At 49.3% G+C, this 13,985-nt stretch overlaps 1 protein-coding gene across 1 annotated transcript in view; it reads right to left on the bottom strand.

The window, feature by feature from the left end:
• LOC128722651 (homeobox protein araucan-like) overlaps positions 1-13,985 on the bottom strand; it is a 79,911-nt gene that overhangs the window by 23,867 nt on the left and 42,059 nt on the right. Inside the window, exon 3 of the mRNA XM_053816327.1 lies at positions 1,642-1,760. Coding sequence (XP_053672302.1) covers positions 1,642-1,760 — 119 coding nt within the window. The remainder of the gene's footprint in view (positions 1-1,641; positions 1,761-13,985) is intronic.

Below are 13,985 nucleotides of genomic sequence, written 5' to 3'. Positions count from 1 at the left end.
GGATCTTTTCGAAGGCCCTTTTCGAGGCCCTTTTCGAGGCCCTTTGCGAGCGATCCGTCTGGGTCTGCTGTCTGGGGTTGCGAACCCGGAAACTGTTCGCGGGTTTGAGTGTTCGAAACGTTAAACGAAACAAATGGCCACTGGGAACGAGGGCTCGGGCACGCGTAATGATAGTCCACGGCAACCACGTCGGTCTGGTGTGGTGGCATAGAGCAGTTGGTATGCGCCTTCAAGAAAGGTGCTACACGCGCTGGAAATGAGCAGGCATTTTTCGATTATTCGAAAATTAACGTACGTTAACGGGTAACGAGGGAGAAAAAATAAACAACTTGCACTTTCCGAGTGTGCCGAGTACCAAAAGGCGCAAGGGCATTCAGAAAGCTGTCACGAACCTTAGACAGGTGCGAAAAAAATGGGCCCCTTTTGTCGCCGTTTTCTTTTTTTTTTCTTTGCTCCAAGCCACTCCAAGGCAGCTGCACTTTGACGCATCGGAATGTGGAGTAAGTGGCGAACCGCGATAAAGCGGCTGCCCTTAAGGTCAGTTTCGCGAAACCGTCTTATCAGCTGGGTCGGTTGGGAGAACGCACGTTTGTGGTGCTTTTTTCTTGTTCTTGTTGTTTTGGATGTGGCTGGTTGTGGCCCGCTTACTGATGTGGCTGATTTCCATCATTACGGCGGTTGCACGTTGCACCGCGAGCCCAACTGGTACTCGATCGTAATTAGCGAAAGAGCTTCGTCCTTCGAGAAGGAGTTCCCCCTCCTACCGGTTGGGTGCATTTATGCAAATAGCTGCAGCGAGCGAAGAGTTGCCGGTTGAAAGTGCGATCGAAAGCACGATTCTGCCGTATGCATCGATAAACGAATGTACCGAGCAACATCGAGCCCGCATACCAGGCTCTTACAGGCCCTGCTGGCTCCAGCTAGCTCCTCGAGAACTCCGATAAGACTAACGGCTCAACTCCTCAACCCATCGATATCACCTCAAGCGCTCAGGAGGGGGTTCGTTTTTTTTTTTTGGGTGGATTATTGGCCACCCAAAAGGCGTCAATATTCGGAGGGAATGGCCCTCCGTCACGCCATATTTTGTTGCCTCTAACTCCCGTTCCGCGATGTCGGAAAACCGGCCGGTAATGGTCGACCACAAAACTGCGCCCTGTGCCGGTGGAAATTCGATCCAATCTCATACGCCCTTCTTCGGCACCCTTCTCGGAAGTGAAACATGAGTTATGGCGCGCTGCTGGAATGCGTTCCCGTCGTCGTAAGTCCATTTTTTTTTTGGGGGCCACTGGCAGGGAGAACAAATATTCCTCGAGGTTCGAAGGGCGTCGAGAACTCCGTGCCAAGCAAAGACGCAGTAATAATAGCAACCGTCGAACGAGCGAAAGTGCAGGAAGGAAGTGGCTACTTTCCTGTTCCTCCTATCCCGGTTTTGAGGGCGCGTGATTGTCTGACCGAGAACCAAATTGAATCACAACCGGCCTTTGGCGGAAACGCGTGAAACGGCAATCGTCGCTAGTTCCGACGAGGTCACCCGGAACAAGGCGCGGACGTTCTCCCTATGCTTTCCGAATTTCCGTCGATAAATTACGAGAGAAAAGCGCTCGGTTGGGGACCTTTTTTTTTTCTTTGCTTTCGACTTACCCATAGGCAGCTAAGGTTGGATCGTACGGATAGTATCCGGTGGTCGGTTGTAGCCCGGCGGAAGTCCACGCTGTCATATCACTTGTTGGCCCGCTGTCCTTCAGCGCGTAGGGGTTGCTCTGGTGGTGGGGGAGGAAAAGATGGGTCAGTAAAAATTCAAACACACCACACCAACCGGCCGGTGTTATTGAGTGGATAAATGAGATGAAAAAAAGCAGAAAAACCCAGCCCGTGAACCGGAAACGAACCGTCGGAACGGAGATCGCAATCGACTCGGATCTGCTCGAATTAGTCCGGACAAAACAAAACAATTAACACTTTTACGATTTTATTATTGTTTTGCGATGCTGAAGGGCTCTTACACTGGGAAAAGGGCATCCGCGCCCGGATCGTCGCCTACTACTGCAACGAGCGTGTCGTGCTGCGCGTTTATGGTGATGATTTCATTTCTACTCGAGTTTGCTCTCCCCCCATCAGAAGTGGCGAAGTGCAACAGAAAAGTGCAACTGCTGCTGGCTCAAGAATGGCTTGTTTGTACTTACGTCCCCCCCCCTCCACCTTCTTTTACACCCCCCTCTTTTGCTCACCGGTTTTTTTTATTATGACGAACAAATATACTCATCTCGTGGTGTTTATTTTTCCTCGCCCGCGCGTCCTCCCATTCGCGCATAAATGCAGGGGGTTTTTCCCCCAACTCCGTGTGTGTGTGTGCATTGGGGAGGGGGTTGTTGGGCATATTCTTTTTTTGCGCCGTGTTTTCATACGATTCCAGCAGCGATTATCTTGCGCTTCCCCGTGCTGCTCAACGAGCGAAGGGCTCCCGAAAGGGCAGACATACTTCATCGTTGCAGCACGAGACAAAGAGAGAGAGAGAGAGAGAGAGAGAGAGAAAGAGAGAGCGAAAACAAAAAAAAAAACAAGGCACCAGCCGCCAGTCTGAAGTTCATCCTCACAATGCTCTCTTAACGCTAATTATCGAAACGGAGATGGATCGGTGAAAACAATCCGGCCCGATTGTGGAAAAGGGCGTAGGGCGTAAAACAATAAACGTAACGAAACGTAGCCGGCCTTTGGAATGAAATAAATAAACTGTTAAAACATACATAAACACTCGCGCCGGTCGGCGTTACGAGCATGCGTGCGAGTGTGTGTGTGTGTGTGTGTTTTGTATGTGTGCTTTGTGTCCCTCCTGCGCAAGGGGAGAGCCTAAGGGAGCCCTTTTTTTTCGAGCCCCCCATCCCTCGGGAAAACGGGGTTATGGGCTTGTTTTTAATGGCCACATAACAGATAAAAACTACGGTTCTTAATTATAACATTTTATTTAAAACAAAATATGTTTTGCGCATAAAATTATGCTCGCTCGGGCGTGTCGTGGCTCCGGAATGCGGCCCTATCCGCTCGGCTCTTGGGGAGGGAGTCGGCAAGAACGAACGCGAAAGATGTGTGTAAAACACTTGTTTTTGTGCTTCAATTTCACTTATTCCTTTCCAGGCACTGGCATTCCCGGGTGTCGTTGGTTTCGAAATGATTGAAATTTTCAACAAATCTTAACGCTTGAACTCGTTGAAGCACATTCTACGGTTCGAAATTAAGCAATTCTGTGACGCTCGGCTCAAAGTTTTCCTTCGGCGGGATAAAAAAGCAACTGAAAACTCAACGCACGCAAATCCCCACGTGAACGCAATGAAACGAGATTCCGTTTGCTCTCGAAAACCGATTCCCCGCTATCGGTTACACGCGCAACAATTGTCCTCCCAACTCCCCACACACAACAACAACCAAAAACTCCAAAAAACGGCCCGTTTGAAATGGTTTTCACGATCGTTACAACGTGAGCTCTCGGCCAACAATAGTTTACGATAACGAGCCGTAAAAAGTCAAACGCCAAAAAGGCGCCCGATGGCGGGTGACTCTTTCGGTTTTTTTTTTTTATGTTTCAATTAAAAGCCACCGAAATGCCATCAAGGTGATACGAAGGTATCCTTTTACAAGCCATAAAACCCACAATAAAAGGGTATTAAAAGAGAATGGCGTCACATCCCCAGCCCGAGTTGCTTGCTCCATCATCGCTCATCGGGTTGCTCCTTTGTATGGACGCTCTCTCTCTCTCTCTCTCTCTCTCTCTCTCTCTCTCTCTCTCGTTCTCTCTCTCTCACTCTTCTGTTCGTTTCCGGTTTCGCCTGCTCTGTTAGCGCAATAGAAGTAACGCCACTTGCGCCGGAGATGCATTCCTTTGGTCGCGTTTCTCCGCAGCCCTTTTGCAACCGTTCAATCAGCATAATATGCCACTCTTCATTTCACGCACGCATCCCTCAACGAATCGTCCTGGGGGTGCGCTCCGGGGGCGGTTTTATGGTGGTGTGGCGAAAAACTCGTTTTCCCATTGCTTTGCCGCACTTTCACGGACCTCCAGCCACTCCACACCGTTCGCAGAGCCGTTTCTTTCGCGAAAACCACACCAGACCAATATATATATATATGTATTTCTGTGCTGTGTGTCTCGCCTTCGCGCCCTTGCGTTCTTTTTTCTTTTATTATTTATCACACATTATTATGATTATTAGCAATACATTTATTTCTCCCCACACCGGCGAGATGTGAACGGGGTGAAGAAAAAAAAACCGGTAGCTAAGAAGCCAATCCATTTATCAGTCCGTGAAGCTAACAAATGGCGCATCCTCTCTCTCTCTCGCTCTCTCGCGGGGGGCTTCATCGGCTGATAAACCATGAGCCCAGGATGTCCGAGACACAACCTCGAGCTTGTGGGGGACATATTTAACGTGTTTATGATAACCGTGCCAGTGGATTGATTCTCGCTTCCTTTCCAGCCCGTCTAGGTTTGTGGAGGCCATCTCCACGGCAATTGGAGGCCCCTTTTTGCGAGCTCATAATTAATAAAGCGCCCCGTACATCTCCTTTTGCCCCGTTGCGAACTGGATCGTGGTTCGCGCGAGACGCTACGCAAACAAACCAGTCAACCAGACACGGTCAAAAGTGGCATTCCGTCGATAAAAATTAAGTTATTAATTCCTCCGCGGTACATTTCGTTTCCATTTTTTCTTTGCTCCTTCTTCTTTTTGTTGTTGTTGTTGTTCCGCTGCACCTTCGCGATCGCGTTCTCACGAGCCCTCCGAACCAAACGCCAAACGTTGAACGTTGATGGAAAAATTACTCCTCGCGCATGCGTTGATGTATTCCGTTTTTATGGGAAATTGATGCGTGTGCATGTTCCGTTTGCTGCCCGGCCACTGCTGCTGCTGCTGCTGCTCGGTTCTTCGGCCCCATTTTTAAGTTTCCCTACTTCTGAAGCCCCCATGGGGCAGCCCCAGGTGCTAATGAAAGGAAATCGCCATGTAAGGGACGCGCCAACATCGGGCGCCTCACCGGCGTGCAACCGAACAGAACAACTCTGTTACGCGCATGGGCTACTGACCCTTTTGGGCTCGACCCATTCCGACCATTCTCGGTGCGTGAATCATAAATAATGTACTAGAAACGGCCTCGAGCAACGAGCAACCTCGCAGGGTTGATTATTTATTAGGGGCTGCAAAATTTGTAATGCACCGTGGGGTTAATCTAATAAGCCTTTCGGGGTGGATCGGCGATCGCTCCTTTTGCTTCTGCTGTTGTGTGGGCTTCGTATCATATTCGCGATCGACAAGGCTGCGTTGCTGACGCGTTCGATCTAATTTTGGAGTTTTCCGTGACCTCTAACGCCTAAAGCAGCACGGTGGTGTGAAAAAAGCGCGATTTTATGCGATTAACACGAGGCAAACTTTGCTTATCAGCTCGGTGTGAGACTCACGCGAAAAAGTCCGCTAAAACTGCACCCAGACAGCCAGACGGTTTGGGGAGAAGCATGAAAAGCTCAGCATTAGACCGGTGGTCGGAAAAAAGTGAACACCAAACGGAACCGGGTCCGTCCGGGAAATATGATAAACCGGCACCGGTGCTGATGGAAATGGCGTCTCCGCCGAAAACCCAAACGGAAACGCCACGGTGTGAAAAAACTTTGCGCATAAATCAGACGATAAAAGCGAAATTGTACAACTTCGGGGCTTAAATCCTTTTAATATTACCACCGTAATCCTGCTCTACATTCATTGAATTGCATATTTTAAAAAATTAAACCCCAACCCATCCCATCCGGGCTGACCCGTTCGTGTTTCTGGAATTGGTGTCTCTCATTTTGCACCAAAAAAAGCGTACCGACGGATTGTAGAGATTTCGCGCTGACACCCACAGACACAGGGTGTGCACAATTTTCGTTGTGGTCGAGGAAATGAGGCGCATTGAACAAGAAGAAATAAAAAACAAAAGCAATCCCAATTTTCGTTGCCAATCGTTAATCGAGACGTGCCTCAAATTGTCTCGCCTTCCAACGGACCTTCCCATTTCGAAGTGTCATTTCATCGCCGCTATAAATAATGCACCCTTTTCCCAAGACCCTGCGCGGGACCCATGGGCAGGCGTAACACGCTCAGGTGGATTGTTAAAAAGGCAGATAAAGATTATTAGCACTCCCGTGCGACAAACGGAACCCCCCGGTCCGGTGAACCGATCGACTGAAGCCATCCGTGGCGCAATCCGGGGAACGCAAGTCTTGGGACCCATGGGCTCGGAAAAACGAACGAAAGAGATGGGAAAAACATGCCGGAAAGAGAAGAAAATCCTAGCAGCGAAAAAAGGCAAACCGACCAGAGCCACTAGCAAACGACTTCCGAACACGCGGGTTTCCGGTGGTGGCACTAAATAACGGTAGCCATCCCCCTTGGTTCGGGTGGGTGGAAAAGGGTCGGAAAAAGCAGGTGATGCAGGGTGGAGGGTGAACAAAATCACCTACCCTGAATTATGATGATAGTAACGGAATTTATGTTGTGTTAATGACAATATCAGAGGCGAACGTTAAGTATGCAGCAATGTATTAGCTTTTGCTCGAGGCGAGGTGATTGCGGGAAAAATACGGCGTGCAAAAGCCAACCCATACGTAACAGTGCTCTATCCATGACGGATAGAGGGTTTGGTGGAGTTGTAAGAAAAAGCACAAAAAAAAAAACGCCACCCTCTCCATCCATCGCTGGCGAGCTTGAGTGTTGAAAAGATTAGTTTTACAACTTGATCAAGCTTGTGGCTGTGACGAAGGCACGAAGGTGCCTTGTTTGCGAAACCATTTCCATGAGAGCGCAGTTAATTAGACCGGTCGCATATTCACCCCAACCTCCCAAAAGGACACAAAAAGGACACTCGCAAGGCCCGCGGGGCGAAAGAAGCCACAGACAGCCGGCGTCTTTGGCACCGGGAATGGAGAAAATTTGTCACTCATTTGCAGCTGCTACCGAAAGGAAAGGCACCGGACGCCGACGACGACGATGGCGTGTCTTTGACTGTTTGATTGATGACCGCTGCATCTGCGCGTTGTGTGCGGCGTGGTTTTTCCGGCTTCAGCTATCACTATGCAAAAATCGTCGCCACCGTTATCGCTTATCGCTTAATGACATGTACGCACACGTGCAAGTGAAACGCACACACCATAAGTCAATACGAGAAACCCGACCGGTGCGAAAAACAAACGACTGCAGCGAACGTCAAGCGACGAAACCGAACGTCAACGTGACCGTGTTTTTATTCGTTTCTTTTCGTTTCGTTTCGTTTCTTGCGACGGCAAAAAAACGCTGCCTCCCGGGATTTTTGATTGTCGGTCGGGCGGCGTAATGAGCACTTGAACGATAATTAGATTCACCCCTTTTTCGGGGCGAGCCAGCTTTGCCAGACGCACCGGTTCGGGGTTTTTAAAACCGTTTGAATTATAATAATCGACTTTCCCCGGGTGGGGAGAGCCAGCAAAAATGGGTAATTTTTTTTCTTGTTAAATTTTAAACAAACCACGACAACCAAACACGATGCTTTGCATACAGCTCGCTTCCGTTCCGTGCCCGGTGATGGTGGTAATTATTTTCCAACCCCATCTAGATCCTTTCGCCAACGGTTCACAGCTCGTGACGCCACCAGACTCGCGTTGAATTGGTGCGTCCGTAAATTGAGCCTACCCAAAGTGAACGAACGATCGCGCGATCGTCACCACACTCGGGCTGAACAAACAACACAACAATGCCATTCCAATTTGTAGGGCTTGTCAAAATAAATAAAGCTAACATAGATGCAACCATGATCGCGCGCGACGCTCACGATCGTTCATGTGACGATTTTTTTTTATTACTCTTATTATTTTCAGCTCGTTTTCAGTGTCGTTACATTGCGGCCGAGGTTTCGCGCCTGACGATCGCGATCGTTCATGTGCGGTGGAGTTTTTTTTTTGCACCCAAAAGCGTAGATGGAAGCTGGCCCGTTTGGGCAAAAGAACGAAACAGCGAACACAGGCCCGGTCCGGGCCGCCGGTGAAAATGCGGCAGTAAATTCAACCACCAGTCAAAGTGGCAATTTATGGCCAACGGATTTCACGCATCTCCCGGTCAGATAAATATAATATGAAAGCTGTAACAAAGACCACGGCTCGCTGCGTCTTTGGGCAACCGATCACGGTAAAGTACGCTTGCGATCGCCTCCCTCGTTCGATCCGGTGATCGTGTGTTTGTCGCATGGTACACAGTTTAGTAGCTTTGCCGTACTTCCCAGCGACAGAAGCAAAGGCTCAGGATTGAGCCCCTTTCCAGCGGGGCTTTTTTTTTCTCTCCCTTCGTTTATCGCCACTGGAAAATCGTCCAACCGGTGCCACCGGTGCGCGCCCGTCACAACGTAAGGTAATTTTTCTCTTCAAACGATTTCGTTCCTTCTCGGCCAGTCGTGGCCAGTCGTGGCGACTCAGAATGCCTTCCCTTCCACCGGTAAACGAAGCGCAAAACGAGCGAAAACGTGCCAACGTCCCATTCAACCGACACCACGTTCCACCGGTGCACGTACACGGGAGTGTAAATCTCATCGGAACGAGTTGACCACTCCATTCATAAATATGCTTCGAAGCAGATTTAGATACCACGAATTCGACGGGTTCGGTTTTCCCGGGTGTTGAATGGACACACACACACACACGCTCGTTTCGGAAATGGGAGGCAAAAGGAAAAATGGGCACATTTAACAAGTGCCCGGCTCGAATCGATATTCTTAAATCGAAGGGTTGCTTTTGGGAGGTGATTCATTTTGTGAAACCAGCGCAAATAAAGCACCTTCGCTTTTGGGCCTCAACTATTGGAAAAGCTTTTATGAAGCGAAAAACCAAATCGGAAAAGCCATCGGATTTAACACGCACTTCGAAAAAAAAAAATCCGTAATGGGAATTAATTCGGCAGGTTTTTTTTTCTGTTCGCGCTCTAAAAACCACATCGACCACGTTTTGCGAATCCCGAGCGCGACGAGCCGATTGTTTTTTCATAAAATATTCAAATTAAACTTCCTCTTCTTCGCCGATCGCGTTCCGTCCGCGGAATGTGACAATTCCTTTGCCATTGCCTCGTGGAAGAGAGAGAGAGAGAGAGAAACCGCGATCGAAGGAATACACAGCATGGCACGGGATGAAAAGCGACGAAGAAACAAACGAAAAAACGCCCTCGACGTGCGACCTGGGATCCTGCTGCTTTCTTTGGAGCTGTCAAGGAGAAACGGCCAACAAAAATAAGTGCAGCACAAAACGCAAAGAAAAGAAAACCAAACTCGCGTCTCGAGGACACGATCGGCAGCAGCAGCAGCAGCAGACACCGAGGGCGAAGATTACAAATACGATTTCTATACATTTTATATTGCCGGATTCACACAATCGGTGTGAACTATCTGAATTGGGCCGTTTTCGAATCGCTTCGGGTCTCGTTCCGGGTGCAGTTTAGCATTTCGATCGTGAGCACGTGAGACTCGCCGGGAACAATGGGGCGAGACGCACACACACTCACACACATACACACAGAGAGAATGCGGTCTAGGCAAGGGTCCTGCATCGATTTCCGGGAATTTTCGGCACGTCCGATTCCGACCAGCAGCTTCTGAGGCACGTTGAGAATCGTCCCGTTGGCAGCGAAGATTAATTTACATTCCTGCTTTAAGTGAGGACAAGCGAATAACGTGTGTGAGAGAGAGAGAGAGAGAGACAGCGAAAAAAGGACAACGGATGCGATATTTTTTGGGGTCTCGAGGAACTGCGGCATTCGCGCGACAGGAAGCTCATTATCAAATCCTAATAGCACACGCGTGTAATGGGTTGGCAGGGAATTTAAATCGCGCGATACACGCCTTGGCGGTAATTAGCAGTTATATCGCGACCTATCTAATGGCAAGAGACCCTTCGTTTTGGGTGGTGGGCAAACAAAATTTGCGATCTCACAATTGCACGTCCCGGTGGAAAATTAAATCCCACCAATCGCGTTAACCCATCTTCGGGAGCGTGCGCAAGACGCTCGGGATCTCGCGTCCGAATGGTCGATGAAAAGCCTCCAAAAATCGCTTTGCCTAATTACAGCGGAATCTCCGATAGACGAGAGCTGTTGAAGTTGTTGGCCGGCATCCGGAAAGGACCCACGACGAGGTACGATTCGCTTCGGTGCGTTCAATTCAAGATGCAAATTAAGATTAATTTTATGTGCCTCGCATCACCGACAGGCATGAGATTTTCCACGGCGATGGGGGGAGTTAATTTTGGGCGTCTTCGGTGTTTAGTTGGTGATGGGATGTTTAGTTTTTTTTTTTTCGTTCCCCACTTGTTTGCTTTGCCAGAATTGCCGATGAAGTGCACCGTTTGCTGGCCCCCCACACCAAAAGCGACATGGAAATTAATTGCCCGTCCAAGTCGCCGTGAAACAAGCCGCCGAAAAATGCCCCCTTTCGAAAAAAAAGGAAAGAGCGAAAGAAAGAGCGAAAGAAAAAAGACCGCGCGCGCGGCAAAACCGATAAAACCGCGGCTCAATCGCACCGTGTGTAGGCGGTTCCGCCTGCCAACGAGCTCGACAGATAAAAAGGGATCTCTGCACGTGCTGCTGTTGCACCGTCGAGGGTTAAGAAAAAAAAAGGAAAAAGCGAAAAGGAGGAAGATGAAAAAAAACCGGGAAAACGACCCACACCGACTTCACATTTAATTGGGACCTTCCCGTTCCGAAAAGGGGTTTTTCGTGGGGGGTTTTCTTTTTCTTCTCCCGCTCCTGAGGGAGACTCGTTACCCGAATCATTGCCACCTGAGTGTGTGTGGGTGTGGGTGGTGCCCCGTTTTGTCGGAAGAGAGAGAGAGAGAGAGAGTGGCGCGAGACCACCTTTTAGAGATTCAGGCTGCACGTGCCCGTTGCGAGTTAAGATGGGTGGAATGAAAAATTAAAAAAAACTCCAGAAGCAACCTGCGGCTGGCGAAACGAAAATAACACCATCCACCACCGCAAAAGGTCCCTCTTGGGTGGCCCCTGCTTGACTCCTTCACTGTGCAGGGTCCGATGTTTTGGAATATTAAAATTTCGAACCATCATTATTACACCTCGTTATGGGGTTGCCTTTTCCTGCTCGCGACACCATCAATAAGAAAGCCTCCCCAACTAATGATTCCCCCTTTTTTCTCTCTCTCTCTCTCTCTCTCGCCAGACCCGGTGGCCCTCAACCTCCACCGGGTGTTAGACGATCGATTTTGGGGGATTTTTTTTCTTCTCTGGTTTGCCTCGATCGCGGTGGCCTTTTGTGCGATGTGACGCCTATAAATACGTGATCTCGAAAAGGCACCCCCTTCGCGAGAAGGTGCTGACAGAGCTCTGCCCGGAAGCGTGCGGTCTGGCGATTTGGGGATTGAAATGAATTTAAATGAGTCGTTCGCATATCGTACGAAAAAATGGCGTACCGGAAAGTGCAAACCCGGCAACCGCGCAAAAGGTGAACGCCACAAAAAGGAAACCGTCGAAATCGAACGTTCGGTTCAGAGATGAGAGAGCGCACAAAAAGGAAAGAAAGAAGAAAGAAAAGCCAGCCTCCGATGGCGATCGGCGGGCAGACGGCGGGTTTCGTAAGTAAATTTGAAATTAGATAAAAATGAAACTGTCAATTAATTTTATTCTCAGCAAATAAATTTCATTCCACGCCCGGGCATTGTTTTTTTTTTCGATACCGTCGCTTTTTCGCATGGAAAAGCTTCCGCGAGCGTTCTTTTTTTTTCCCGCGCCTTCTTTCACGTTCCATTCGCGAGACCTTCGGTATTGACCCCTTTTTTGGCTGGTGGGCCTTTTTCGGTGGTGCCCAGACACGTGGTTGTGGGGGGATCGAATAATTAAGCAAAATTGTTTGCGTTCTTGTACCCGTTGGCTCGCGCTCTTAATCTTGCTTTGCTTTCGTCGCCCCTTGGCTTCAGGAGGCTCGATCTCGATCTTTAGCTGCGAGGCTGCTGCGATCGTCCGGATTGTGTGTGTTTTGCTTTTAATTCTTTAATTTTCCCTTCATTAGAGGTGTTCCCTTCCGAAGGGGATTACCCTTCACGGATGCCCAGAAAACCGTGTCCGTGACTTGTCGATAGCTGAGACGTCGGATCGCGACGATAAGATCGCACAATCGCTTGGAATGGGTATGGGCAATAAAAATTAAATTACATCACGATCGGTCCGGCGGCGCTCGCGAACCAAATCCCGTGTTATCCTGGCACAACGTCACTGAGGCGGGTATTTATCTTCTTTTTTTTGTAAGAAAAAGCATTCAAAAATAGAGACTTAACCCCTTTTTGTAGATGATTCTATTTGCGCAAAACACGGCCCGAGAGAGAGAGAGAGAAAACCCATTACGCCGGCCGGGTGATGGATGGTTTGCGCGAAAAGTACGCAAATAAACCCATGTCGAGTACGTGATGTTACGTGTCGCAGCTATTCATTCAATCGACATTCGGAGCAGCCGGGATGTGGTACACCTGGATCCGGATCGGTTTCAAAAACTCTTTCTGGCATCGATTGATTTCCGCTGTTCGCCTGTCAAGATATGTCAAGCACTCTTCAGAGGGAGAGAGCGCCGTGGCGTGCTTTCGTTTGCCCTTTTTTTCCCCGTACCTGCGTTGTACTTCCTTTATGACGTGCGCTGGCGGTCCCTATTTATTTTTTTCTTTCTTTTGAGTCCGCGATAGCACAGATAACGTTGCCTGCGCGAGTTTTTGCCGCAACCAAAGGGAGAAAGAAATGCTGTCACGACCCGAGAGCCCTGGGAAACCCTGGGGGTGGGGGGAAGGCACACTCTCTGGCAGGACGAAAAGTGAACCATCGTACACGGTACAGTTGTAGAAGAAGAAGAAGAAGAAGAAGAAGAAAACACACTCTCACACACAGAAAAAAAATGGGCATCGGTAAATCAAAGCAAACGCGTTAAAAAGGGGGTCACAATTGATTGCCTTTCACTGTAACTGCGCTCTTGGCGGCCCTTTCCAGGGAAACCACCCAACCCCAACCCCACAAGGAACGCTAATGTTGGCTTATTATTAAACCACACACACACACACACACACGCACACGGTCGCATACACCAGCGAGAACTCTAGGGTGGCTGGTAGAACGAAAGTGCCTTCGATTTATCTCATTAGTAACACATTCAACCCCTTTCCGTGTGTGTAGCAGGCAAACAAGTGGAAGACAGAAAATGTCGCTATTTGTCCACCCGAATTGTGACCCACCACCCCCAACCCCCCCCCCCCCTAGACGGAAGGGCGTTTATCGCCACCACCCGAGACTGTTGGAAGGAAATGGGTGCCTTTTTTTTTTGGGTTTCGAATCGAGCAGCAAGTTCCGGTCGCAGGCCGGAAAAATACACCCTTCGAGCGGTGTGGCTATCACGCGGCTCGCTGATAACGATCCGATTCCGTTCTGGTGCGTTTTCCGCGCAAAGCGTTATTCGTGTTTCGGCGTAATTATGAGCGGCGGTTAATCAGCACCGTCTCGGGTTGGAAATCTGCCGCTTGAAATGAAAAAAAAGGGGGCTCGGAAAATGGGACAGCTAATTTCTCGCTCACAAGAAGGACCTGCGACACACACGAGAAGGACCCATTCGCCAAGTGGCCAAATCGACGGGGACTGTCTGTCCCAAGCCGCCAGTGCCCCAAGGGGGTGACGTAATTAGCTAATAGCTTATCAATCGCCGTACCGGAAAACGAGCTGGGGAATCGCATCGATTGGGTGGAGAAGAAAAAAAAATCAATTCCAAGGACAATGGCCTGATCGGTTGATAAGCCACAACGGAATGGATATTGAACACAAAGCGGCGGTGTCAGTAACGAACCCTCTCGATGGGCCGTTAAATGGGGACAATTATTTGCCCCGGTAGCGTGGCGTTCGTGTGGAACTTTCCTGCGACCAAACCTGCACAGGTGTTCCGACGGCTCATTAGCGCACGTGTGGTAGTAACAC

This window comes from Anopheles nili, chromosome 3 (assembly GCF_943737925.1).
Source record: "Anopheles nili chromosome 3, idAnoNiliSN_F5_01, whole genome shotgun sequence".
Lineage (NCBI taxonomy): Eukaryota > Metazoa > Arthropoda > Insecta > Diptera > Culicidae > Anopheles > Anopheles nili.
The sequence above is the reverse complement of the archived record's forward strand: the minus strand, read 5'-3'. Positions and strand labels throughout refer to the sequence as shown.